General features: G+C 46.0%; 1 protein-coding gene across 1 annotated transcript in view; it reads left to right on the forward strand.

The window, feature by feature from the left end:
- The first annotated feature begins 3862 nt into the window (after positions 1-3862).
- LOC147730538 (gamma-crystallin-1-like) overlaps positions 3863-27540 on the forward strand; it is a 37506-nt gene continuing 13828 nt past the window's right edge. The window contains exon 1 of the mRNA XM_086954082.1: positions 3863-3919. Coding sequence (XP_086810208.1) covers positions 3863-3919 — 57 coding nt within the window. The remainder of the gene's footprint in view (positions 3920-27540) is intronic.

Genomic DNA, 27540 nt, shown 5'->3' on the forward strand with positions numbered 1-27540 from the left:
ACTACTCAACATCTCCATGACACCACATGATGGATATGGAACATTAGAGGTCTAAATGACCATCGTAAGGCACGGCTCATGCACGTACAACTTATCAGACATCAGGTAGACATTTGTTTCCTCCAGGAAACCCCCTCCTCCCTGCTACCGCTTCCAGTTCACAATCACGGCACTGGGGCGAATCCTACTCCTCCTTCTATTCAAATTACTCCCGTGGCATTTTTATCCTCTTCCGGAGAGGTCTCTCTTGGCACAACCCCTATTCCATTATTGACTCTGAGGGTAGCTATGTTATCCTTGCTGGCACTCTCTTCTATCAGCCCTTAGTCCTGGCAGCACTCAACGGCCCCAATTCGGAGGACCCTGACTTATTCACACGAGTCTGGCAGCTCATATCTTCCCTGGGACCCCACTCCCTGATCTGGGGAGGTAATTTCAACATAGCTCCCACGCTAGCGTTAGACCCCTTTGGAGATCGCGCCCTACACCCTCAGGCAACTTCCCTTCTCCACTCCATCATGTCTGACAACTCCCTGCTGGATGCATGGTGGCACACACACCCTGATAGGCACGAGTGGACCTGTGTCACAGGCTTACGGGGCTCATGGTCTAGCCTCAACCTTCGGATCACTGCCAGAGACGTCTCCTCCTAGACTACATCCGTGAATCTCATAGCCCATACCCTCTTCGTTCATACCCCTGTACGCCTGTGCTTCCGACTCCCACTCACGCTGCACCAAACATTCACGTGGCATTTGCCCCCCAATGCCCTCTAAGATGCAGTTTTCCGTAACAAAATTTGCATCGCCATAATTGCCTACTTTGAACAGAATGTCGGCTCGGTGGAGTCCCATTCGACCCTTTGGGATAGCTTCAAAGTTGTGATTCGGGGAAAGTGTATCGCCAAGTAGTCTGGGGTGTTGAGATCTGTCCGGGGTACCCTCGAGCATCTGGAGAAAGAGATTAAAACCTTAGATCTCCTGCAGTCCCAAGATTCCAGCGCTGCTGATCAGAGCCAAAATTACCGACTTTCACAAAAAGGCTGATAGGGAGATTGCATGTCTGGGCAGAGAGGTGCGCGCCCATCGGTATGGCGAGGGTGATCACCCCGGGAAAACCCCTGTGAATCATCTCATACAACCGTGTGCCTCCTCCTATATTATAGGTCTGCAGGATGAGACATCGGGCAGAAAGACATCCCCATGGGAGATCGTTGCTAGGATCTCATCCTTTTACTCCCAGTTTTATACTGCTGGCAAGGTGGCCCCACGCAAGGTTATGGGCCAATATTTTGACACCATTGAGATCCTGTGGCTCAACAACAACTACCGGGACTACCTGGATGAACCATTCACTCAGGAAGAGATCTCCACATTTAGCTGGACCTGCATTTTGCCGCCATCTATAATGATTCACTCGAACACAGTAGCTTTCCTCCATCTCTTTGCGAGGCTTTGCTCACCCTGCTTTTGAAGCTGGATAAATCCCAGAGCTCTGTGATTCATATCAGCTTCTGTCCCTTATTAACAATGATAATAAAATGCATGCCAAACTGCTGGCCACCCGCCTTCTCTCTCTCATGTCACTAATTGCTTGCCAGGAACTATCCGGTTTTATTCCGGGGCGCGCCACATCCCACAACCTTCGGACCATCTTCTCAGTCCTCCACCAGATTAATCTCTCTCTCCCGGCTGTGGCTGCACTATTGGATGCAACCAAAGCCTTCAACACTCTTGAGTGGACTTTCCTCTTCTACCTCCTCCCGCACCTAGGATTCATCCCAGACTTCGTGCAAAAGATACGACCACTATACATGCTCCCCATGGCTCGCATCAGAATGAGCGAGCAGATCACTGACCCCAGTTCCATCTCGAGAGGCACCAGACAGGAATGCCCCATCTCCCCCATGCTTTTTGCCATCACCATGGAACCCCTGGCAACTTGTTTGCGTCAACACCACAGCCAGCGGGGCATTGGCTTCTCGGCCCGTGCCCATGCCATTTCCCTGTAAGCGGATGATGTCACAATCTTTGTCCGCGACCCTCAGGAAAATCAGGCATCGGGCCCCACCAGATACCTCGATATCTGGCTGAGTAGGGACGTGGCCAAGCCCTGGAAGATTCATTTTGGCTAGGCAATGGATTGGCTGGAGACCAAGATCTGCTTGTGGCAAAAACTCCCTTTATTGATAGCCAGACGCATTGCCATTGCCAAGATGGTGGTGCCCTCCAAATTCTTGTATCCCTTTCTAAATATCTCCGTCCCTCTCACGTCACATTTCTTCCACAATTTACGCACCAACATCATAACTCTATTCTCGGCATGGTGGCAACCTAGAATCGTTTATGACATTTTTACACTACCATTGGTCTGAGGCGGAATGGGTGCCCCAGATTTCAAGCTGTGCGCTCAAGCCACTTTCTTCCATTTTTGGCTCCATCCCACGCCTTTTCAGCCCTATGTGGCGGTTGAGGCAGACCTTGCTGCCCCATGGCCACTTCGGACAGTGCTATTTCTCCCGCCTAGTCCCCCGTCCGGTGAGATCGATACAGTTGAATGCCTGTGTTGGGCTTGGGATGGGCTGCGCAAACACACAGGCGCTGCACACTGTATGCCCCCTCCATGAACCTTGCCAGCAATTTAGTATTCGCCCCACTGCAGACAGCAGGCATGGCCCACCACGCAGCCCTCTTAGGACTGTACACTATAGCAGACGTATATCCTGAAAATACGTTTTTCACCATTCACGAAAATGCTGCTCCAATGGATTAGAGCGATTTACGGAAAAGATAACCCTGCATTTCCCCGGGCTCCACAAGCCAATGGCGCCCTCAAATTGGTCCATTCCTCCAGCTCCCCGTGCAAGCTGGTCACTAGACTGTATACCCTCTCACTTGCCGCCTCTTCCACCAGCACAGAGCTCGCCCGTACTACGTGAAGTGTATACTTGGACAGGGACCTCCCTCTGGAGCACTGCCACTATTGCTGTAACCAGACCAAGCGCCTCTCCCCCAACTATTGCCTGCGGCTAGTACATTTTAAATATTTGCATAAACTCTACCGCTCGCTTATATCACTACATAAGATGGGCCTACTTTGTCCACCTGGCCTGGCTGTGCCCCATGGTTTACACCTTCTGGCAAGTGGTGTGCGCAGCCATTAATGCCATCACACTTGAATATATCACTCCCCATCCCCTGGTGTGCCTCCTAGGTTATGTAAAACAAATATCTGACGCCAACCGCAAAGTCACCGAAATGCTTCTAGTGCTTGCAAAGCGCAGGCTGTCCATTGACTGGGCGCGCAGAATGGCACCCATGGTTAAGAATTGGTTAGGTGAAGCAGCTCATTGCCAGACACTGCTTGGTGAATTCTGGGATTTGATGCCACCAGCCAGCAGACCCCAAGACATATGGGCCCCTCTCATTTCTTACCTGCAAAGTTTGGCTACCCCAGACGGGTCACCAATGGACTCCCCCATCATCGACACGCCAAACGCCAGATATAGTGCAGCAGATAGCAGATAGCACCCCCTCACCGAATCGGTTTATTTGTGCTTCCCAATTGTGCCTTAATTATCACCTGTCAGGGATGGGCTGTGTATTGTGATTAGTTTGGCCCATCTTCATTTTCCAATGTGTAATGTAAATGTAAGTGTAACTGTGTCTGCATTACTGCTGCAATGACAAATTGTAACATATTGTGATTTCCTTTTCAAAAAAGGTTTTGGAAAACAAAAAAACAAAAAGTATGCGTCAAGCTCCAAGATAGCACCAACAGGTCACCTCGGGCGACACTGGTGAGGCTGGGTTCAGAGGTGCCCTTTAGTGTCGGATTCCTAATGCTATCCTATGAGGAAACCATGCACTGCATTCTGGCACTTCACAGCGACTTACGAGACAAATCTCCTGGACTTAAGGTGAGTATGGGGCAGGGTCCAAAACCACATCAACAGGTTGCCTTTGAAGTCTCCGAGACATCTGGGTACAAGATATGTTTCAACATCGCGTGTCCTATTCACTTTAATGGGGAAAGGTCTGGTTGCAAAGAGGCTGCAAGCTGAGACTGGGATACCAGTTAGGTTGAACTAACAAGGGGTCTCAGATCTCATGATGCTTGGAAACATGGGGACAACTTTGGTCTTCTTCTCTTGGGCCAGGGCAGCCAGGAGCAGAGAAGCTTTGGGTTTTCATAACTGGAAACACTGGGGCAGAGGGGGCATTTACAAAGGGGCTGCAGCCAGCAACAGCAACAGTGAGTCAACTGTGGGCAAACCCAAGGTGAGCTTTGTATCTGGAGGGTTGGGGGCCATGCTGGCACTGTTGGCCCACTTCAACTTGCTGAATTTCAGACCTATTTCATTGCTGCCCATTCTATCAAAAATTTTGGAAAGGCATATCAACTCACAATTAACCAATCTTGTGGAGAGCTCGGGATTTTTGCATCCATCTCAGTCAGGCTTTACAGCGCACCATTCGACTGAAACCACACTTTTAGGAGTCACCGAGAGTCTGCGACACAGTGTCGACTGCGGAGAAACATCCGCCCTCATTCTTCTCGACCTGAGCGCGGCTTTCGACACTGTGTCTCACTGCATTCTTCTTGCGACTCTTTGGTCCCTGGGTGTAGAGGGTGCTGCCCTTGCTTGGATAGCCTCCTTTTTAAGAGACCGCACTTTTCACGTTTTCTCTGCATCTGCCTCCTCTGTAATTTGTCCATCGGACCATGGCGTTCCCCAAGGGTCGATACTCAGCCCCTTATTATTTAATATCTATATAAGACCTTTGGCTACTATTGTGGAGAAAGCCGGCCTTATTTTGTACTCTTACGCCGATGATACACAAGCCATTTTCTCTCTTTCCAATGAAAAAAGTAATGACACCTCTGCTTTGAAGGAAGGTTTGATTTGTGTCTCTAAGTGGATGGAGAGCAATTTCCTGAAACTTAACGGCGATAAGACCGAGGTTGTGATACTAGGCAGGGATAAGGACCTCTGGAGCCCCCACCATTGGCCCAAGGACATGGGACCTACCCAAGAGACTTAAAACTTGGCTCTTTCAACAGTAATTTGTAGCCTCTCCTTAGTAAAATCAGCATACAAGTTGTTCTTCTTCAGTCTATCCCTGAGCGCCGGGAAACCCACTGCGGGTAGCTGTGCGCATTATAAGTTTAAATAAATAAATAAAATAAATAAATAAACTCAAGCTAGGGGGCACGGGTGCAGTTCTAACATCAGTAGAGTTCATGATGAATTCATGGGCAAAGGAAAACTGGTTCCGTTACCTGGCTACCCTACCAAACCCGTGGTTTAGACAAGAGATCCTAAGGTTGCGCATTGGGATTATCCCATGGCTAATAAATAAAGAAATTAAAACCAAAATTCTGGATTCTAATGGGTGTTGTAAATGTAGGCTGGGTACAAAAGGGGATTCAGTGCACATTCTATTGGACTGTATAAATATCTTAGATCTGTGTAAACTTTGGCTGCTCCCTATATTTGTAAAATATGGTATCAGAACTTGGGTGCAAGCGATTGAGCTCATTACAGAATTGCCTAGTATCGACATTGCAATTGCTCTAGGGAAGTTCATAAAGGTAGTACAGAGATTCATAATAAGTCAAGAATAATATTTTAAAATTTTATAACAAATGAATTTAAATCTTGTCTAGGAGAATTGGTTGGTTTTATTAACCCATACAGGGTAAGGATTTTACTAAAGAAACAATTGTATGAGCATCCATTTCTAAATGCCATGCACCTAGGGGGAGATCATCTTATAAATTGCGGTAGAATATTTGGATGTATGACATTACAACACATGCTTTTACCACGCATGCTTTTACAACGTAAGTATTACAACGCAAACTTTTACAACGCATAGGGCCATATGTAGGTAAATGGCATTTACCGAATCGTAAATACCGAATTTTACCAATTCGGTATTTACAATTCGGTAAATGCCATGTAGGTAATAATTCTTTAACAATTACCGAATCGGTAATATTCGATAATTACCGAACGGTATTTACCGATTCGGTAATTGCCATTGATTCCTATGGGCTATGCTGGCCTGGAGGATGAAATCCTTGCTTTGATGCACAGACATGACACAGTCACAGCCGAGTCCATTGTGAAACTTACATTTGTACAATACACATAAGGTGTCAGGCCAGTGAGGCTCTCTGCAAACAGCACGCCCTTCACATGAAAAAAAGTATTGATGTGCATTGTGCAGTGGTCTGGTTTTCAATGAATGCCCATATGAGGCACAGATCCACCAGCAGCCGGCCAGCGTAGAGCAGAATATGCTTATGGTGAATATTTAAACAATTTGTAGATGACGTGAGAAAATGAAAACCATGTGTTCTATTGGTCTGCCTGCCTGGAAAAGTACATTGTCTCGCTCTTAAAACATTTAGCATTCAGAAGCTAGACAAAAGGTGGAGACTACCACCCCAGCTAAGCAGGGTTGGATTGGGATTAAAAATCGACCGGGGCACGCATAAAAAAATCGACCCACATTTGCATAATGCCTTCCCTCAAATCACTGCTTCAGCGTAATTTTACATAAAAAGGGAGGGGGGGAGGGTGGAATATGCACGCATCAGTTTACACTAGTGAAAAACCCCTGAAAACAAGTGAGGCCACTTCTGCACAGGCCCCCTGCCCCGCTCAGTATGCCTACATTAATGGGAGACCCAGCGAGAGAAAAGGGGTGACACCTCTACCTGTTGCTGCTATACGGGAGGTAATGAGCGCCCATCTCCCTCCAGAAAGGCTACTTAGACACCCACTGGGCCGCTGGCGGTGTAATGATGGATGCACATACACTGGACACTAGGACCTGCCCGAGGGAGAACGAGGGCGGGCGGATAGGGAGGAGCCAAGGGCTGGGGACGGCAGTTTGCCGATGACCCATGAGGACGAAGGACGTGAAATAAAGAAGCTCCCACATAACACCCTGTGTCCGTGTCTCTTTATGCACAAGGACACTACAGGCGGTATAGTCGAACAACAGAAACACCGCCCAAATCAGCCCCCAAGCTGCGCAAAAGCAGCCCTCAGGTGGGATTCGCACCCCGACCCTTCGGGCATTGCCTGAATTCCCCCGTTACCAATTCAACGCTGCAGCTAAGTCAACCCCCAACTTCTTTACAAAGGCAATTCACTGCTGGGGACTAAAGATCACCCAGCGACAAAAGACGACTTGCCTCAAGGCACATGTTATTTGCATAGTGCCTGCCACTGTATTCCCCATTTACTTGGCCTCTAACCGCTGCTGTGGCGTTGGCTGTCGTCTGCAGGGCTGCCAGCTGGGGCGTCTAATTACTCACCGAGTGAATACTAGAGCAACTTCCATAGGTGACTGCTTCAGCCGAATTGGAGTCAGTGAGTGAGACAGGGAAGGCAAACGGATGATGAGGCCATGCGACTGAACACGTGATGTGGTGAAAGGGACTTGCCTCAAGGCACATGTTATTTGCATAGTGCCCGCCACTGCATTCCCCATTTACTTGGCCTCTAACCGCTGCCGTGGCGTTGGCTGTCGTCTGCAGTCTCAGCTTCCAGACGCCTTGTCATATGCGAATTGCTCAGTAGCAGCATGTGGCACAGTGGCAGATAGAGTTGGGTGAGCCTGGAAATGTAAGGAAGGGAAGGGCAGTTTGGCCTGACTCTAGTGGGAGCCGAAATAGTAGGGATATATTTAAAACAGAGTTGGGCCATGACGTATTCAAGAGTTGCAGCAGTATCCCTGTTCACTGACTTCAGTATGACTTTTTTTGCATGATTTATGGGTTGACAAGTGTTGTCAAGCTTTACATACCTACAGATGTTGCAACATCAGTTCCAATTCTTTCTCCATCCAATGGCTTGCTTTATTGCCCTTATCTCGCCCCTTTCCTCAGCTCCCTACTCGCCCTGTTGACCTCTAATTTTTCCCTCCCAGTTTGACTCCTCCATTCTCTTCTGTCTTTTCTTCTCTCTCTTTATGCTCCATGTTGCCACTCTCTTTTCTATTAACTCTCCCTTGTCTGCATACCTCCATTTTCTCTCGCATCGCCCTCCCTTCTTTTTCCGCAGTGTCTTGACTCTCTCTCTTTCATTTCCTCACCTCTCAACCTCCTCTCTCACTCTCTTCAATTGCTACCCCTTCACCTCTTCGTGGTAACCCCTCCCTTTTCTCCTTTTATCTGTATGGTGTCTCTCCTTCTGCTCTTTCAGTTCCTCAACTTTACTCTTGCTCCTTCTCTGAATGTCTTTTTCCTCCTTCTCTCGCCACTCCTCTCTCCTTGCTATGCTTGCTGTCTTTTATCTTTCTTTCTTTTTTAAAAATCTTTTTCTCCCTTTCCCTCCCTGTTCTATTCTCTCCTCACTCTGTCTCCCCTCCCTTCCTTCTTCCCTTTCTCATCCACTTCTAAATCCCTTTGCAGCCTATTTTGTATTGTTTCCCCACCCTTCTCGCACTCTCCTATCCTTTCATTTTTCTCTCTCATATTGCTTCTTCCTCTTTTTGTCCTTTATTCCCCTCTCCTTTTTAATTGGTTGCTCTCTTTTATCCCTCCCCAATCCTCCTCATTTTCGCTGTGCCCTTCCATTCTTAGCCTCTACTCTCACCCTCTTTTCTTCCAGTCTCCACTCACTCATCATTCCTTTACCCTGGTCCTTTTTAGGTTGAGCCTGGTTAGCGCATTCGCTGCTGCGAGGCATGCTGTATTGGAGTATCAACTAGAAGCTTTGCCCACTCTTCTCTCATATTTTTAATTGGCTTGTGTCATTGTCCTCGGTAAACACTGGCTTCTGATTAAATATTAGGCTTGTTAGTCCCTCTTTGGTAACCCCTTGTCTGCATTTGTTACCTCCCATAACAACTGGACCTTTTACTTGTCTTGTTACAAGGTCTTCTTTATCTTGGCTGTGATCCGGACCTGAACTGATCACGACTGACCAGGGCCGTTTCTAGGTGTTTTGCCTCCCTAGGCGAGAATTGAAAAATGCCAACCCCTCCCTTTTACTACCATCACTCTCTCCCCTTGTCATCCAGGGCAGAAGAATGAATGCATTAGATATAAAATACCTTTTATTCAACATTAAGCAATATAACACATCAAACATTAAATACCTAAATAAGCACTGTTCATGATATTTTATTTCGTTTTAAAATTTCTCTCTTCTAACTTCAATGGTGTTTTCTAAAGCCATTGCACTCTATGCCACAACACTGCACTCTACGTCAGTGCCACTCTAGTTTATCCTGAACCGCACTACAACGCCCTACTCTACCCCACTCTACTTTATGACACTCCACTATGCTCTACGCCACGTCCCTCCACTCACTATATTCTGCTCCACCCCACACCACTCTAGTCTAACGCATTTCACTCATTTCAATTCTATACCACACCACGCGACTTTACTCCATGCCACACCATTCTACATCACTCTACTCCATGTCATTCCACTCTACTGAACTCCATGCCACACCACTCTATGCCCCTCCTCTCCATTCCACGCTGCTGTACAACATGGCTAAAAGACACTGGCATAGCCAATAGCTCTCGCGCAGGTGAAACCTATTGGCTTTGAAAATGCGTGTTTAGTTGAGAGGGCAAATATAAAGGATTCCCCGCCTCCATTTTATTTATGCTAGAAGTCATTTTCCTGATTAGAATTGTTCCATTAGTGCGGCCTCAAGCGAAAAGTAAAGCTTGACAAAATACAAATCATTTGCTATGCATAAAAAATGACAAAATAGGAGAACCCTGATAGTTCTAGCCTTCTACCAACCCACCAGCTAAGGGTAGTCCAGTAGGTTCCACACCAGCTGCTAGGGTGCATGCATAGCTTGAATGTACTAGCAATGGATCATTTAGGGCCTATTCAGACTATAAGCTGTTCTGGGCAGCTAACTTATGCAACACGTAGCTGTGGGAATCAAAATAAAAACCCATGAGCCAGTGCGCTTCTAAGCTGCAGGTCCTTGGCTGTAGGCGCTTTATAATTACATCATAATTGCTATGCTTAACTGCACATGATGCACATGTAGGCGGACACGTATTACTTATGGTGCAAATTTTGAAGTACTTCAAAGAGAGGCGCTGATTTTCTTTGTGCGTAAAAGTAAACAAGCCTTTCACTGCACTTAAAGTTCTGTGCAGCACAGTCAGTTCCCCCGCCCACTTCCCACCACCAACACCGCAGAGTCGAGGACACAGAAAGCAAAATTGTCCACTGCTTTGAAGAGAGCACTACATTTTTCATTACAATCTTTCTCCCGGGGATTGGCTTTTAATAATTTGTGCTTTGCAGAAGTCTCCATCTTCGTGCGCGCACAGGGGCAGCTTCAAGGCAAAGAAAGTAAATACTTATTTTGCCGCCCTAGCCATTTTGCCGCCCTAGGCAGCCGCCTAGTGTTGCCTAATGGTAGAAACGGCCCTGCGACTGATGACCCCCAAAGGATCTTTCCCCGGACCTCTGTTGACATTCATTATTCGACCTATCTATACCCCAAGTTCCTGGATGTTTCCCATCAACGCCGGCCTCAGACTACCAATTGGATCTAAGATGTATTACCTTGCGCCGTTGGATGATTATCCCTGACTCCGATGATTGGATTAATCTAACAACCGCATGGTGACACCGATCCTTCTATAACCTCGGGATGGTGAGTCACCATTGTTTCACAGTACCCTGACAGCCTAGTGCACCCATTACTGTACCCTCCCAGTTGGGCCTACATCTGGACCCATGGACTTGCTGGATCATACCCTGTAATCACGTAATACTTCCATCCAGTTTCCATTTACACTGTCCTGAAGATGACCCTAAATTGTGGCAGGTCGAAACGCCGTTAACTTTTCAGCGCAACTTTTGGCTCTACACTCTTGTTCACAAAAAATGTTACACCCACTGAAAACTCTTGTAAATAATTTCCTGTGAGCCATAAGTACTTTGTTAATACTATCACTAATGATCACCATCGGTATATCACTTATCACTTGCGCCATCTGTCCACCCGGTGTGTCACAAGCACTAATGTCCACAAAGTTATTCTAGTTACTCTCACATTTACTGTTAACAGTGCTGATACTACTGTTTTCATTTCTGAGTCTCCCCGCTTGTTCCTTTTGCAACTATGTGTGCATGTTTATTTACTAGTCTATCAAATAACACCTGTTGAGATATTGTTTTTGCTACACATTATCTTGGCTGTGAGCACTATATTGTTTAATGATTTGCCCCTTTTTCACCTACTATGTCGCAGCACGCCACCAGCTTTTATTTTATTTACTAATGGCGGTCCACTTAAACTAGAGTGGTGGTGCTTCTTTATTTATTTATTTTAGCAGCGCGGTCTGCTTTAACCCCTTCGCTGCGGCGGCTATTCCGCCGCAGCGCTAAAGGGGCGGGGCGGCCACGCGGCGGCCGCATGCTGGTGACAGAACCGCTCCGTCACCAGCCGCGGTTGAGCTATGCTGGTGACGGAGCGGTTCCGTCATGACCCGCCCCGCTCATTAGAACGCCCGCGCAGGCGCGAAATCAGCGCCGCGCAGGCACGGCGGCTGGGCCATGACGGAACCGCTCCGTCATCAGCACAGCTCAACTGTAGCTGATGACGGAGCGGTTCCGTCATCAGCAGGGGAGGGGTTAAGTATAGCAGCCATGCTTATTTATTTATTTATTTGTGTTTTTACTAGCACCCATATGGTGCTTTGACATTCATGGAGGCTGTGCCCCTTTCTTTAGACAGGCGCGCACAAAGAAAGGTGGGCGGGCACTATTAAAGTGAAAGCGCAGGCATGGGTGCTTTTACATAAAAAAAACATGGGTTTGTCCAACTTGACAATCAGATGATATTTTTTGTCAATGCGTCCCATGCCGCGGTTTCACTTTAATGTCACCACCACGCCCCTTTCTTTAGACGCAGCTTGTCTAAAGAAATGGGCACAAACTCCATGAATGTGCACTAGTAAACAAACAAATATTCGAATGCCATAGGTCTCACACTTGCAAGAGTTTAGGCTATTGCATTGCCAATAGCTCAAACACTTGTAAACGCGAGACCTATTGCATTGCAAATGCTTGTTTACCTTTCGTCTCCCTCTTTCCCTGTTTCCCATCTCTCATCCTATCCTCTCTTCACCTTCTCTCTTTCTCTATTCAGTCTATGGTCTCCATAACCAAGTTTTCCCTCTGGTGAAGTTGTATCCACCCACTCTCCTCTACCGTTCGATGCTGCAGGCTTTGAGCACCCTGACAGGACATACAAGCTGAGCCAGCAAAATCATCATCATGTGTGAGACAGGCTGGGGTACAAAGTATGAGGGGGTTGGAGGGAAGCAACAGCCTGAACCATTGGTGACTAGTGGCTACAGACAGACATAGCAGGCTGAAGGGGTAGGGACCTTGTGGGGTGCAAGGGTGGGTGGAGGGGTGGAGGGGTAGGGAGTAGGAGAGGTGCAAGGTCTGGGGGGTTGAGGCTGGAAATGCTCTGATTGTTTCAGATAAATAACTTGGCACTCCTCCCTGCAGCAAAGTTTTGACTGTGTGGACCACATTCAAGATAAGATGCTTCCTTTTAGTAGTACGTTTTCAAAAGGTGATTTGTTTCCTGTTTGCTTCCAAATACAAGAGCAGTAAAGAAGTGTTCACCTCCAGGGCTTGTTGTGATAGAATTTCAAAACGATTATCTGGACAGAGAACGGAAAGAAAGTGGTTAGTGAACCATTTGTTAAGGTCCCTTTATTGTATACCTCTTTAAAAGAATGCCCTGGCTGTCTGTCCAATGGCTGCAATATGTGGGATCTGCCTGTTAGTGTGGAGGCATGGCATGGTATCAGGATAGTTTAAAAGGCGGACAATGTATATTATGACAAAAAAGATTCCCATGACGATGCCCGGCATGCCCTATGTACATTAAAAGAGCTGAAACGTTCATGTATGGGTTTTCCGTCACCACGTGTAGGCTGCCATTGCGGTGATAACAGGGAGTAAACAAAACTGGCAAAAAGAAAGCAATCTCACTTGTAGATGATCTTAAACAGGTGGTTGAACAAGTGTCCGGTTTGTAGGCCGGGCCGGACTGGGAACAGCAACCAGCCGTGGCAGATTGCTGCTCGACTGGTCCTGAGAGGGGGAGTGGGGTGTTGGGGATGCTAGTAAAAAAAGAACAGCTCCTGCTTTTGATACAGGGGGACGATATTGCAGCACTGCTCCAAAACGTCCCCCAGTGACAATACAGGCCGCCATGGCCACAAAAACAACCCCAACCCTCCAACTTACCAGTGAAACCTCTTACTCTTACAACACACAGGCACGGATTTACTTAGGGAGTGCACAAGGGCAATATTATATAACCATAGCAGAGCTACAGTAACTTTTTAAACTATTAATATTATGTAACAAATTAATAATTACACCACCACCAGTATTTAATTTTGTATGTACTCGCTGGCCAGACACTGTTTCAGCAGGGGCATTTCATTAAATTGCTTGCAATTGTGCGATGCCCAGTTCAGGAGAGGCATCGCAGCTTTCGTAATAAATGTATAATTACATGAGCCACCAGTATTTAACTTTATTGGTACTCACCAGACACTGTCAGCACTTAGCCAAGCTCCTCAGAGTCAGAGAGAGAGCAGGGCAATTTAATTCAATTGACGATGATGATGATGATGATAATGACGATGAATGCATTGGTTGTGACTGTGCGAGGCCTATTCCTGGGGAGGAGCAGCTCACATCAGAGGATAAGACCACGGGGTGCTAAGGTGTAGTCTTGTCAACATCTCCTCTTGAGTCTCTCGCTCCATGTTCCCTTGTGTGCAATGCCGTTACTAGCAAGGCGCCTGAAGAGGGGAGAGAGAGAGAGGCTGAGCAGCATGGGTAGAATGGCCAATCACAGCATGGCTTCACAATAAAACTATACAGTGGTTGGTCAGTATAGACACTGCTCCCTTGTTGTCAATACAGCATGTGAGCAGCACCAGGTGTTGGCCTGGGCAGGCCAATTTTCCGCTCATTTGGAGACCAGAGGATCGCGGCTTAGATCCCCCAGGCTCTACAAACTGTAGGTGTGACTCCTTCAGAATGAGCTTGTTGTGCTGGCCAGGAAAAGGCACCAGTACAAATGACATGCACACTTCGTTGTTAACTTGTTGTCCCTGAGCAGAGCACTGTCTGCTCTGCTCTGCTGTAATGTCAATCATATTCTGAAGCCTCACCCCCCAGCCCTTCAGCACGAAAGGGTTAAGAAACTGGCCCGTGGCTAATAGCTCACTGCTGCGGGCTAAATAACCCCTTTTTATAGTCTACTTAAATTAATTTAGGACCAGGGGGCACAAATATCAGGGGGGTAGATGCCCTAACACCCTAAGGAAGGAACCGCCCCTGCCCACCACTTGTGCTAAGGCCACAATCACAATATAAGGTCCAGTCAAGGTCCCAATAAATTATTCTCTTACTCAACACTTGGTAGTTGGCTGCGAAAAGGCAGGCTGTACTTAGGAGACTGGTAAGACACAAAACACAATAACAATCCAGCATCAATTTATGTAAATAGGGAATATTTCTATGATTAAAATGACACCAAAACAAAATAAATCCAAATTAGAGAACCAGAGATATGATTCTTTAAAGGTTAATAGAAAACAAAGTGCTTAGAAACAAATAGCGCTCAAAGGGTTAAAAAAGGTCACGCTGGACCGTGACAAAGTCACGAGTTCAGGACACCTACGATGTTACACTTTTACACTTTGTTCCCGAAATTTTTCTTGATCCAGAAAAGTGGTCCACAGTACAAGCTAAGGGTTCAGAAGCTCTGGTTTGCTTCTAGAGGTCTGGGACAACAACTCCCACAAAGCACCTTGTCAATCCAACTAAAATCCAGGTGAAGCTTGTCAGCTGAAGTTGTCCTCATTTCTTATGTTGCAGGTAGTCCTTCAGGCACGTTCCTATCTGTTGCTGATCAGGGAGTTCCTCATTATCCTTTAAGACAAGCAAGTCCTTATGTTGTGAAGCCTTGTGAGTGCCGCAGGTGTAGTCCTTATGAGTGCAGTTCTCTCTTGTGCAGTCCACGGGTCCAGCAGAGCAGTGTTTTTTATCTAGACATTTCTTTTGGGTCTTTTAGGGCCCACTACACCAACTCAAGGTTCCTGAATCTCTGAGTTGCTCCTTGGGAAGTTGGGACTACAAGGCCCACAATGCATCTGGCCTGATAAAAGTCAGCTGAATGCTGTCTAGCTAAGTTTGCTTTGGTCTAGATGGAGCAGGTGGAGCTCTTTTAATCTGTTGCTTTCAGAGAGCAATCCTATCAATAGTTGAAGTACATTAAAGTATTCCCATGTTAGCCTATGTTTCCATTGTGCTATAATGGCGCACATTAAATTGGCAATTTTTCCCTCATCAGGGCATATAAAACATCTTTTAAAATGTACCTGCTTATAGTTACAATGCACCCTACTGATGGAGCCCTCAAGGGAGACCTTAGGGGTGACGTATAAGTATGACGTTTAAGACTTTAGAAGTACAATTATTTCCAAAGTCGAATTTGTGTATCATTTAATTTTAAATGCAGCTTGCAAAGCAGGCATTTCTTTCAAATAACAGCAGGCAACACAGTAGTCCACACTTAGAAGCATTAAATCTACTAGTCCTCTAAACCAACAGTTTAGGTTGTCGGTACCAATTGTAATTATAACATGTACCTTTAATCAGATCACAGGCCCTGGGTCTGGTTAGCAGAGCCCATGGCACAATCAGAGCCAGAAAACCAGTATCTAGTAGTCAAAATGGGGACAAAAAGCAGTGGGTTCTCAAATTAGCAAACATGTGTATTTTTTTTAATCAGATACGTCGGAGACCGGGGGCTCTTACCAGGTGTTTTTTAATCAGAATTCCTCGCAATCCTCAAACTTTGACTAAAAACACACATTTTCCTCACATTTCTATTATGTAAGTTCTGGAATCTGTAGGGAGCCTCAAACTCCTTCCACCTGGCATTTCCCCAAGTATCCTGATAGAAATGGCACAGCACTTGTTTGGATAGGCCTAGTACCCGGCACCGAAAATGAGTCAGGATACAACATGGATGCATCACATTTATCCTCTGAAAACCGACCTAAGTTTTCACTGTGGGTAGCTGTAGATTTTGGACCCTAGCTCAGCCTGCACCTAGGTCAACTAAGCAAACCTGTACATGTTTTAATTCTACATACCAAGGGGTGTCCAAGCAGGGGTGACTTGCATGGCTCTCCCCATGTGTTTTCACCCAAAATCCCTTGCAAACCTCTAGCTATGGCTAAAATGACAAATTTTCCTCATATTTCTGTGATGGAAATCTCTGGAATATGCAGGGAGCCACAAACTTCCTTCAACTCAGCATTCCCCCAAGTCTCCAATATTGGTACCTCACTTTTATGGGTAAGCCTTGAGAAGGACAATTGCAGAGGCAGGGAATGGGCCAAAACACAACAAGTATACATCACATTTTTCCATTTAAAACGTACCCTTTTTTTGCTGTTTGTGTCATGGCTCTAAAGTGCTACGTTGAGAGATCAATCAATCAATAAATCAATCAAAGCATTTAAATAGCGCACTATTCACCCGAAGGGTCTCAAGGCGCTAGGGGAGGGGGGGGTCCGCTACTGCTCGAACAGCCAGGTCTTGAGCTGCTTCCTGAAGGCAAGGTGGTCCTGGGTCAGGCGGAGGTGTGTCGGGAGGGAGTTCCAAGTCTTGGCGGCCAGGTAGGAGAAGGATCTTCCTCTGTGGTGGCTCTTCGGATGCGGGGGATGGCGGCGAGGGCGTGGCCGGTCGATCGAAGCTGGCGTGTGGGAGCGTAGAAGTTGAGGCGGCTGTTGAGGTATCCTGGGCCTTGGTTGTGTAGGGCTTTGTGTGCGTGGGTGAGGAGACGGAAGGTGATTCTCTTGTTGACCGGGAGCCAGTGCAGATCTCTCAGGTGTCCGGAGATGTGGCTGCGACGGGGGATGTCCAGGATGAGTCGTGCTGAGGCGTTCTGAATCCGCTGGAGTCTCTTCTGGAGTTTGGCGGTGGTTCCGGCGTAGAGGGAGTTGCCGTAGTCCAGACGGCTGGTGACGAGGGCCTGGGTGACCGTCTTCCTGGTCTCGGTGGGGATCCACCGGAAGATCTTACGTAGCATGCACAGGATGTTGAAGCACGACGAGGAGACGGCGTTGACTTGTCTGGTCATGGAGAGGGAGGAGTCCAGGATGAAGCCCAAGTTGCGTGCGTGGTCTGTTGGTTTGGGTGCGCTGCCCAGGGCGGGGGGCCGACAGGAGTCGTCCCAGGCGGAGGGTGAAGATCCCAGGATGAGGACTACCGTCTTGTCCGAGTTCAGTTTCAGGCGGCTGTTCATCATCCACTTGGCTACGTCTGTCATCCCTTTGTGTAGGTTGGCTCTGGCGGTGGCGGGGTCGTTGGTGAGGGAGAGGATCAGCTGGGTGTCGTCGGCGTAGGAGATGATGTTGAGGTTGTGTTGGGGTGCGATGGCTGCGAGGGGGCTCATGTAGACATTGAAGAGGGTTGGGCTGAGCGAGGAGCCTTGAGGAACGCCGCAGATGACTTCGGTGGCTTCTGATCTGAACGGGGGGAGGCGGACTCTCTGTGTCCTTCCGGTGAGGAACGAGATGATCCATTCCAGTGCCTTCTCCTGGATTCCGACGTTGCTGAGGCGCTGCACTAGGGTACGACGGCAGACAGTGTCGAAGGCCGCGGAGAGGTCTAGGAGGATGAGGGCCGCTGTTTCTCCGTTGTCGAGCAGGGCTCGGATGTCATCGGTGGCTGCGATCAGGGCGGTCTCGGTGCTGTGGTTGGCCCGGAAGCCAGACTACGAGAGGTCGAGGGATCCGTTCGTCTCGAGGAAGGCGGCCAGCTGCTTGTTGACGGTCTTCTTGATGACTTTTGCAGGAAACGGGAGAAGCGAGATGGGGCGGTAGTTCTTGAGGTCGGTGGGGTCGGCTGATGGCTTCTTTAGTAGAGCGCTGAGTTCGGCGTGCTTCCACCTCTCCGGGAAGGTAGCGGTGTCGAAGGAGGTGTTGATGATATTCCGCAGGTGGGGTGCGATGACAGCGTCGGCCTTGTTGAAGACGTGGTGAGGGCAGGGGTCGGTCGGAGATCCGGAGTGGATGGAGTTCATCGTGCGGACGGTGTCTTCGGTGCTGATCGGGGTCCAGGCGCGGAGGGTGGTGGTGGGGGGCGGTGGTTCAGTCGTGGCGTGCGTCGGTTGAGTGCTGAAGCTGTTGTGTATGTCCGCGACCTTGTTGTGGAAGTAGGAGGCGAGGGAGTTGCAGAGGTCTTGTGAAGGGGTGATGTTGTTGTTTCCGGCATTGGGGATAAGGAATAGAGTAGCTTCTGTATTTGGAGCAGTGCTGTTGCACCACCCATGCAAACCTATGAAGCAGGGGAGTCCAGGGTGGTGTGCCTTGGATGGATCCCACAAGGTTTTCTTACTCACAATGTTCTGCAATCCTCAATATTTGCCTGAAATCACACATTTTCCTTCCATTTATGTGATGGCACCACAACACAACCCCAAATATAACAGCCACCCCTATTGCTTATCTCTCAACATAGCACCTTCATGGGAGGCGTGAGTAGGAGATTATACAGAGGCATCTGTTAGGTGAGGTTGTGTGGAGGTGAGTAATGCATAGACAAAACAAGCATTCATAGCTGCTTAGCTAATAGCTGTAGACTAGCAATCTTCAGAATTGATTCTGGGAGAAAATGCTGCCTAGTTAAGTGGACTTTATGGAGATTTTCTGCATGGTGGAATGTCTTCCTCCTCATCAGGTCATTCTCCTCCTCAGTACGCTCCTGCTCCTTTTCTCTTCTCGAGCAGTGTTGGCCACTGAGGTAGTACATCACAATCATCCTATTACCCTTTCCTCAACAATATTCTGATCAGATTCATTGCATCAGGAAAGTGTGCACACACATTTCAAATGGGACTCAAATATCCCATAGAATGTGGTGCCTCAACTATTACCTTTACAGAGGATTCCTGAATGGGCAGGCTGCTTAGGGCCTGCAAAGCCATGTTATTTCTAGGCGGGCCCAACATAAATCAATAGCCTTGGCAGTGGAGCAAACCGGTAATCTTTCTGCATTGAAGGTTTGCCCCTCTAGTCCAGAGAGTTGAAAACACTGTATTTATACTATTTCTGAAAACCTTGCAGAGAAACTAACCTAGCGATTCATGATTCAGTGTTCATAAAAAATCCAGGGAATTTCATATTTCTTGCTGGAGACAGCTAGGCCTAAGCTAAACTCTGCACTCATATGAGTAAGTGGAACTCAAGATATCATTGATCTGGAAGTAAAAATAAATAAGCCCCTGTTTAAGTTTTCCTAAACATCCACCTTTAAGCAAAGATCAAGTTTAATACCTGTAGTGTCCTGCCAGCCCCCAGGTGCTCGCCAATAATCACACCACACATAGAGAGCAATTTTACACATATTAATTCAACTGAGTGTAAATCAGACCTCAACATTCTAAGCCTGCCTTCAACTCGTTTTTCCAAACACTTGTCACAGGCCTACAGTATACAGTGGGCGCCAAAAGAATTCCAGCGTTCTTTTATTTACAAGACACTACACTCCCCACAAACAGTCTTGTTAAATGTGGAAAAACTTCAGCGCATATTGTGAGCTGGTGGTTGCCGGTGGTGCCAATGGGCACTCATTTTTTAGGGCCACCACGTATGTTTCCTCATCATTCATTTCCCAAGAGCAAGAAAGGGAAAAAACACAAAATGGAAAGATGGAGGAAGAGAAATACCCACAAAATATTCTTAAGAAGGAAACTGTAAGAGTGAGATAAAGCGGCAGGGGTTGTCTGGTGGTGGATTAAAGAGGTGTGAGTTGTATTCCAGACTACCAGCCTTGGTTTTAGTGAGCCTTTGCCAGCCGCTGGCTTCTGAGCAGAGATTTAAACACCAGAACTTCTTCTGCGAATTAAGTACTGAAAGACTTAAGTATCTTGGGGCAGATTTATGAGGCCGGTGCGCCTCTTTGCACCGCAATTGCGTCACTTTATTTGACGCAACTGCGGCGCAAACAATGCACCCTATTTACAACGTGACGCATCTAGGAGATGCGTCACGTTGTAAAGCACTGCGCCGTAAGGAGGCGTTCCTGCGCCGGGGGGGCGTTCCTGCGCAGGAACGCCTCCTGAAAGTGGCTGAGTGAAATCTATGAGATTTCACTCAGTCACTTTCAGGGCAATACTGCATCAAAATCCTGCGCCTGCTTGAAGCAGGCGTAGGTCTTGACGCAGCATTGTGCAGATGGTGTACCGCCAAGCCTTGCTGGAGCTGCGTCGCGCTTGCGACGCAACTCCAGCAATGCGCCACATTTCCGGCACAGATGCGTCACGCATCTGTGCCGTTTTTGCACCATGGTGCGCCGCATTATAAATGCGGCGCACCATGGGTGGCGGAGCTGTGGCGCACTGTGGCGCACGTTAACTGGCGCATCCCTGGGGATGCGCCAGTTAACATAAATCTGCCCCCTTGTGCCTAGAAACTGGACTGGTGTTTCTATATTGGAGGTATACATATATATTTTCTAGGAATTCAAAAGTGTCATATTAACATTTGTGGAAGATATCTGTGGGATCTTGAATAACCAAATCCTCTTACTTTAGTTTAACATATTTGGTTAGGGAATAAAATTGGTATGAAAACCTTTAATTTAGGGATTTAAGGATAGACTAACAAAGTATTAAACCTCTCTATGACAAAACAATAAATGTTTCCCTTAAAGCTCTATAAACACATTCAAAATATGAAAGCGTTCTCCATGTGTTAGGCTTCCAGAAATATTTAACATTGTTTTGCTCAGGAGCTGACAAAATGTTTCCAGAAACCTGTATTCTACGCAAAGTGTCAGCAGTTAGGTTTAACCCACAATAAGCAAAAACAGAACAAGAGAATCTGAAAAAAGAAGACTGTTCCCCAATTACAGTGCAACAATACAGAAAGCTATACATTCCCTTCCAGGGCTTGACCGAGGTCCATTGTTTCCGGACTTCAGCGTTTGTACCCACGGTGTATAAAAGGACTGGGGCCTCTGAGCACTGAGTACACAGCTTCTGACTGACACCAGCCAACATGGGAAAGGCAAGGCAACATGTCGGGATTTAGCTTTAGAAATTCTTCAAGTGTCATTGTCCAGGAATTGGCTATAATTTAAATCACTCATTTGTTAAGAGCCCTCAAAGCTCTGATAAACAGAGTTGTGTTTTACCATATTGTGTAAGACAGATGACTAAGATAGATTAATCTGCTTTAAACAGTTCTTTTGTAGACTCTTTTGGTCTACATTCTCATAGCTCAAAGAACAAGCATTTGCAATGCAATCGGTCTCGCCTTTGGGACCTTATATGCATTTAGCTATGCCGCGCATTTCTCTGGGTGTTGAAACATCTACTGTTCTTTAATATCGAGGGAAAGTAAGCACCAAACTGCATGACACGCCTGGTATGGGAACACATGGAGAGAAATATTGCCCTTCAGCAGGAAATGGTATTGTCCAAGGCTCTGTTTTTGATATAAAAGCAGGGTCTTTGGTGTCTTATCTCTGAAAATACAAGATTTGAATTTTTTTTTATTGTCTACGGGTGCTCGTGGAAGACAATTTCTATGGACTGGAATCTAGAAAATGCTAAATTGTTTCTGGTATTTTACTGAACTCTGCTGGTCGTTTTCTATTAAGAAAGTTAAATAGAGACAGTTGCCAGAGAGAAAGAAAGTACATCAGCAGAAAGCAATTCTGGTATTTTAATGACACCTGCTGGTCGTTTTCTATCTAAACCGTTAAATTGAGGCAGTTGAACAGAAAAAAGTCCCAAAGTGGAAGCAGACAAGTCCTAGGGCTAATCTCTAGAGCCCACAATGTACATACACATATATGTACATACTAAAGTATATTCAAGAGGTCTTGAATGCTTGACCAAAAAACGTATTTAGCCTTGCCTAGAGCACTGTGTCATTATATACATAACTGCATTATTTGTTACAAACTTATGGACAAGTGGAAGCAGGTCAGGATTTGTTGCAGTGCTTTCGAGAGACAATCTTTCTACATCACTAATGGAGGCCGACTGCAAGCGATCCGAGGAAGATCGATCTTTGAATTTCTCCCAGTGTGATACCTTATATCCCCTTTCCTACCTGCTATATAACTGTTTTAAGACTTTCCCCCTCACAGTTTTCACCTTCCTCGCTCCTCTAACCTCCCCCCCCACCTTCCCTTTCTTTGTCTTTAGGGCAATGTAACTTTCTGAGCAACTGACTTAAGTGGTCAAAGAGTGTTTGATATTTTTGGCATGTCTTTTGTTTTTCTGTTAATTTAATTATTTGTTTGTGGGTTGCAGATTATCTCATTAATTATTTTAATAAAAAATGTATGCAAAAAATAGCAAAAACAAGATTAAATCACACCATTTAACACTTTCCTTAAAACAAAAGTTCTACTGTGAGGATTTTGGGAAAGCATTGCTGAGAGGGATCCATTTGTACTCCAATGTTCTTTTCTAACCCTCGTAGCTCATACAAACACGTACTGGTAAATCCACCAGGTCTGGTTCAGATAGTGATTTATAAGCCACACTCACTAGATTTACAATTTTCTTTTGCAGCGGGCAGCAGCTGCTAGGATGTCTCAGTAGTAGCCCACTGGCAGGGGATAGAAGACACCAGGTGAGGATTAAAGCAGTGCCGCGGGTACACAGTAAGGAAGCAGTGACCTGAGAGCATTCTGGTGGCAGAGTAGAAGGGTAGTCAGGTGCAATCACAATGTTAGCTGCGGCTCAGCAGCAGGGCAGATGTGTGATTGGTTACTGTGCTTATCAGAAACAGATATCGAATGTGTGATGATTGATCACGTATTTCAGATGTATAAAAGTCCCTCATGCAATCCATAAGAGGAGAGAGAATAGATTCAAACAGCCAGTAGAAAGACCCTGAGACTAAAATACTCTTGTGGGCTGATTCAAGCTGTGATTGACAATGCCCCAGCCAATAGTCGAAGGAAGGGCCTGAGTCAAAGAAGTCCAAGGATAACCCGCATTCCCCTACATGTGTAGATTGTTAGTTTGTTGACAGAAAGAAGTCTTAGCTTATCAACGTGCTTAGCAACCAGCTTATCAACCCTAGAAATAGTCGTGTGGAGGGTGTTGAGACACAACAGTAAATGATACTTCATTATTAGGGATCGGCTGCCCTCTCTATAGTTAACACTGGCTGCGGCCTCTATATACCATGCATGTTAATTTCAGTAATAATGTATTCACACATCTCAGTGATGCATGAAGGACAGAGCATACAAAGTAAGCAGGTGACACATTTTACACTATTTCATGGTAAACCTCCCACTATGAGATCATTTCCATCACCTTTTCAATTATATTGATCCTCAAAGCTAAACACGGCCACAATGCTGATGATTGCTATTTTTAATCAAAGTAATGCAAAAATATCGAAACTGAACAACACATTGTCTCTTTAGAAACGTTGTTAAGTAGATCTCAAAATATATGGTGAAATTATGGACTGCATCAATGTACATGAATCATTTTCATGGAAAAGATAGGTGCCTATCAAGCTGTGTAATGATGACAATATTACTTTAAAAAGATTAGTGGTATGAAATGCTTATATAGAGATGCTTATGTCAGAAGAATTCGCCAACCAGCCCTTTAGCTATGATCACTGGCTATTGCTATATACCCACATAGGAAAACATGAGAAAAATAAGTTGTGTATATCATGTAGAAATGTAGCTCACCCCATAGATAATGTGTGCAGTCAAGCAGCCAGTACTGCTCAATAGATTACTCTCATTTCCCTTCTACCACTGACTGAATAGGTGACCAGTGATGGACTTTACTACTACATCGTAGCATAGCCTCAGTTTACCAAGGATCTGAGACCAGGCTGATAAACGATGCCTTGTCCTTCAGAAGAGCAAAACCAACCGGATGAACTTTGAAATCATTCCCCTCATTGCCAAGGTCATTGCGGTCAGTGCTCCCTTGCAGTGAAAAGTTCCCCTCAGCTCCAAGCCACCCAATCTCCCTCCAGAATGGTTTCTACTGATTCACTGCAGTAAGCCATGCGCCTGGGGTCTGCTCCTCGGGCACTGCTAATTGCACATTTGTTGTAATATTCCAAATGCCATGCAGTTAATTGTTTTAGCCCAAAGGGACACATTTATCAACACATTGAATTGGGTATTAATCACAAAACTGATGCATACTGGTGTGAAGGGTTGATTTTGATATTTGTTTTACACTGAAAACCCTGTTTTGTGCTGGAAAGTAACCTCAGAGCAACAAAAGTAACAATTTGTGCTACTTTGTGTCCAGGAAGCGTACCACGGGTACTACATGGTTGTTTAATGTAAGTGTTTTGAAGTAAATCCCTACCCATTAACATTGATAGACAAGGATTTGCCAAGCAGTTTCACCTTCTCGAGGCAGACATACATTTAGCAAAAGGTTTTCACAAAACATATCTAAATTTGCATGTGTCCTGTACTATGTCAAAACATAATATGTTGTACTGGAAGGTTATTCTTCCTGTACAAAACCTCTGCTTGGTATCACACATACACACATGGCACCAGGCTGTGTCTATTGGCGTAGGACAACCTAATATGTCATAGCGCAGGAGAAAGAAAAACTGGGTCAAATTTGGTTGATGCACTGCATTGTATGAATATAAATTTGCCTCATAATGTTTTGGCTCACAATGCAAATAAACATATATAGGAGTTTGGGAATGATGCCCACTGTCATCTTGGTATGCAGTTTACTAGAGGATATGTGTAGCCCTTCTTTTAAGAAGCGGTGTGCAGAACTCGGGGAGTTTCACTCTGGAATTCTGTGGAGTTACATAAAAACCCAGCGAGATTCCACAGAGTTCCGCGAGCGGGTGGAATCTGCACTTTTCGCTGCTCTCGCTGATATTTTGGCCCGAGGGCTTGTTCTGCGCATTAAAATCTGCATGAACAACACCACACGACTTGCCAGATAGTGCTGCTTCTTTTTGCCACTCAAGTACATTTTCTAATTGTCCTGTATCTTTCTCAACGTGAACGGTTGCGACTGCCCGCATTGAAAAATATCTCAGAGAAGCGTTCTAACACCCGAAAATCGCCCTGGGCGATGCAAATTTCCAAGCATGAGAAAAACTCTGCCACATGGTGGTTAGCAGAGGTTTGCCGGAACTCCCGATTCTTGAGGGGAAACACAGAGTGGGCAAAAGTCAGCTGTCAGATGGAATTATTCACTTGCACATACATTTAAAATGCATGCTCTCTTTGCTTTGAGCACAAACATCAGATTTAAATTTAAGAAGCTCAGAAAATCATTGATGTGGTTAGGACTAGTTCAGAGGTATTTGTGCACTGTTGTGATATTATAGTAGTGCTCAATTAATTTCCCCTACTCCAGTGATGTCAAATAAGTACCCTCATCCAGAAAGTGTGTCTGTTGACAGCATTACTCACTTGCACCCATAGAATCCCAGGGAATATGTGGGGAGCAATTGCTCCTTGTACTACATTCCACTATGTGACTGGGTTTCTGACTGGAGGACTAAATGAGATGGTGCCCGTGGGCAGCTGCTCAATCAGACTGACCATTGCCAATGATTGGGGGAATGCATTATTAGTTTTTGTGTGAAGAAGGCAGACCTCTGAAGGAGGTTGAGGAGTAAGGGATAAGACAGGCAATGTTTCGTCCCTGGTGAGGGGCATGAGGAATCTGCAGCATCATTACATGACTTAAGCATGTATGTGTTTTCGTGACCAGAGAGCAAGCGAAAAGGTATCTAAACGAGCACACAATAAAGTTAAGTTACAAGATTAAGTTACAATTAGATATATAGATTTATGATTAAAAGTCAGTACCCCGTGGTGTTCTGGTCTGTGCTATCTTACTTTCACTATGTGTGTACTATTTGACTTTGTATTTTTCCTACCTTTTTGGCCTGGACATCTCAATCTCACTTGACAAGCGTTTGTTTTTGCAATTACTCCTAGTGAAGTTGAGTACTCGGCTACACGATAGGTACAAAGAGTGCACTCACTGCTACTGTAGGGTGGGTAATACACTTTTGTGAGTTTGACAATTGGTGGTAACTCAAAAATGAGCGCAGTGGCAAGCGCCTTTATCCTTGCACACATTGTACAATTTCAAAGCCACTCATAAGTTAGGCCATCCTCTGCTCTCTGAGTGCTGTGCATTTTGTATGTGATGATTTAAAGGCTAGTCCATTTCAACTCCCTTTACACAATACCCCTGTAATAGTGCTGTCATTAGCTGTAGCCTCAGAGGCCACGTTTTTTCTCCAAGAATGCCCTCTTCTTCTACTAGCCTTGGATTCCCAATATAGATAGCCCAAAGCCTGTCCATCATATGCACACCTCGTATACAGAAACGTTCCTGCGCACTTCCCTCTACCTATGGACATGAGAAGACTAGGAGCATCTGCCATGTAAAAGGCAGCTGGGAAAGGACTCACAGATTCTAGTGGCTGGGAACCATTTATAAGACCAGTGGTAGAGCCCCGAGAAAAATGCACTTTTTAGTGCTTTGACAGTCCTTTTAAAGCAGCATAGTCATTAGACAATAATAAATAGCTGCAGCCTAAGCCTGCAGAAATATATGGCCCTCTACTGCCATCAAGAGAGAACCCATTCGACTTTGGATGAAGCTCTCTGTGCTTACATAGAAGAAGGCATGTTACTGTAATAAGGAAGAGGAGAGGCGCTGCCCTGGGAGAGAAAAGATGTGCACCTGCTTCTGTAAACCATACGTATATCCTTTGTAACAAAGACCTGCTGTGAGCTCCTGCTGGATGAGAAAAAGCACATCCAAGATCCCAAATTCATCTAACTAGCTGCCCAGTCAGACCAAAAGCAAGACCATTAACAATTACAACAGAGACTTTCAGAACAGCTTCAGATGACAAAGCCTGTTTTGAGAGACACCACCCCTGCTCTGACCCTGACATACACCTTGGGGAAGAGTATATCTGAGCTTGAATCTGAACGGTGTGTATTTAGGGCTAGTGGATGCTGGATTCGGTATTCACCTGTTACACGCAACTTTTACTCCGCACTACCATTACAACGCAGGCATTACAACGCATACCATTACAACGCATTGCGCTGGGGGGCGCTCTAGGATAAGAGGTAAGTTTAATTTACTATCCAACACCTTCCCTAGGGTCCACGGGGACTGGAGTTAGAATAGTAAATTATACTTACCACTATCCAGCACCTCCAAGCGCTATGCGTTGTAGTGGTATGCGTTGTAAAAACCGCGTTGTAATGGTATGCGGAGTAAAAGTATGCGTTGTAACGACATACATCCGCTGGATTCCCTTAAAAGCCGCTACATATCACTGACTGGACATCTCAAATTTCGCCCATAACATTGCCCTAATGCCATTTTCTATTCAGCATGAGCGTTTTTATGGGTTTAGTGTGTAGTCTGTAGTGAAAACTGCCAC

Source organism: Lissotriton vulgaris, chromosome 2_1, assembly GCF_964263255.1.
Source record: "Lissotriton vulgaris chromosome 2_1, aLisVul1.2, whole genome shotgun sequence".
NCBI lineage: Eukaryota > Metazoa > Chordata > Amphibia > Caudata > Salamandridae > Lissotriton > Lissotriton vulgaris.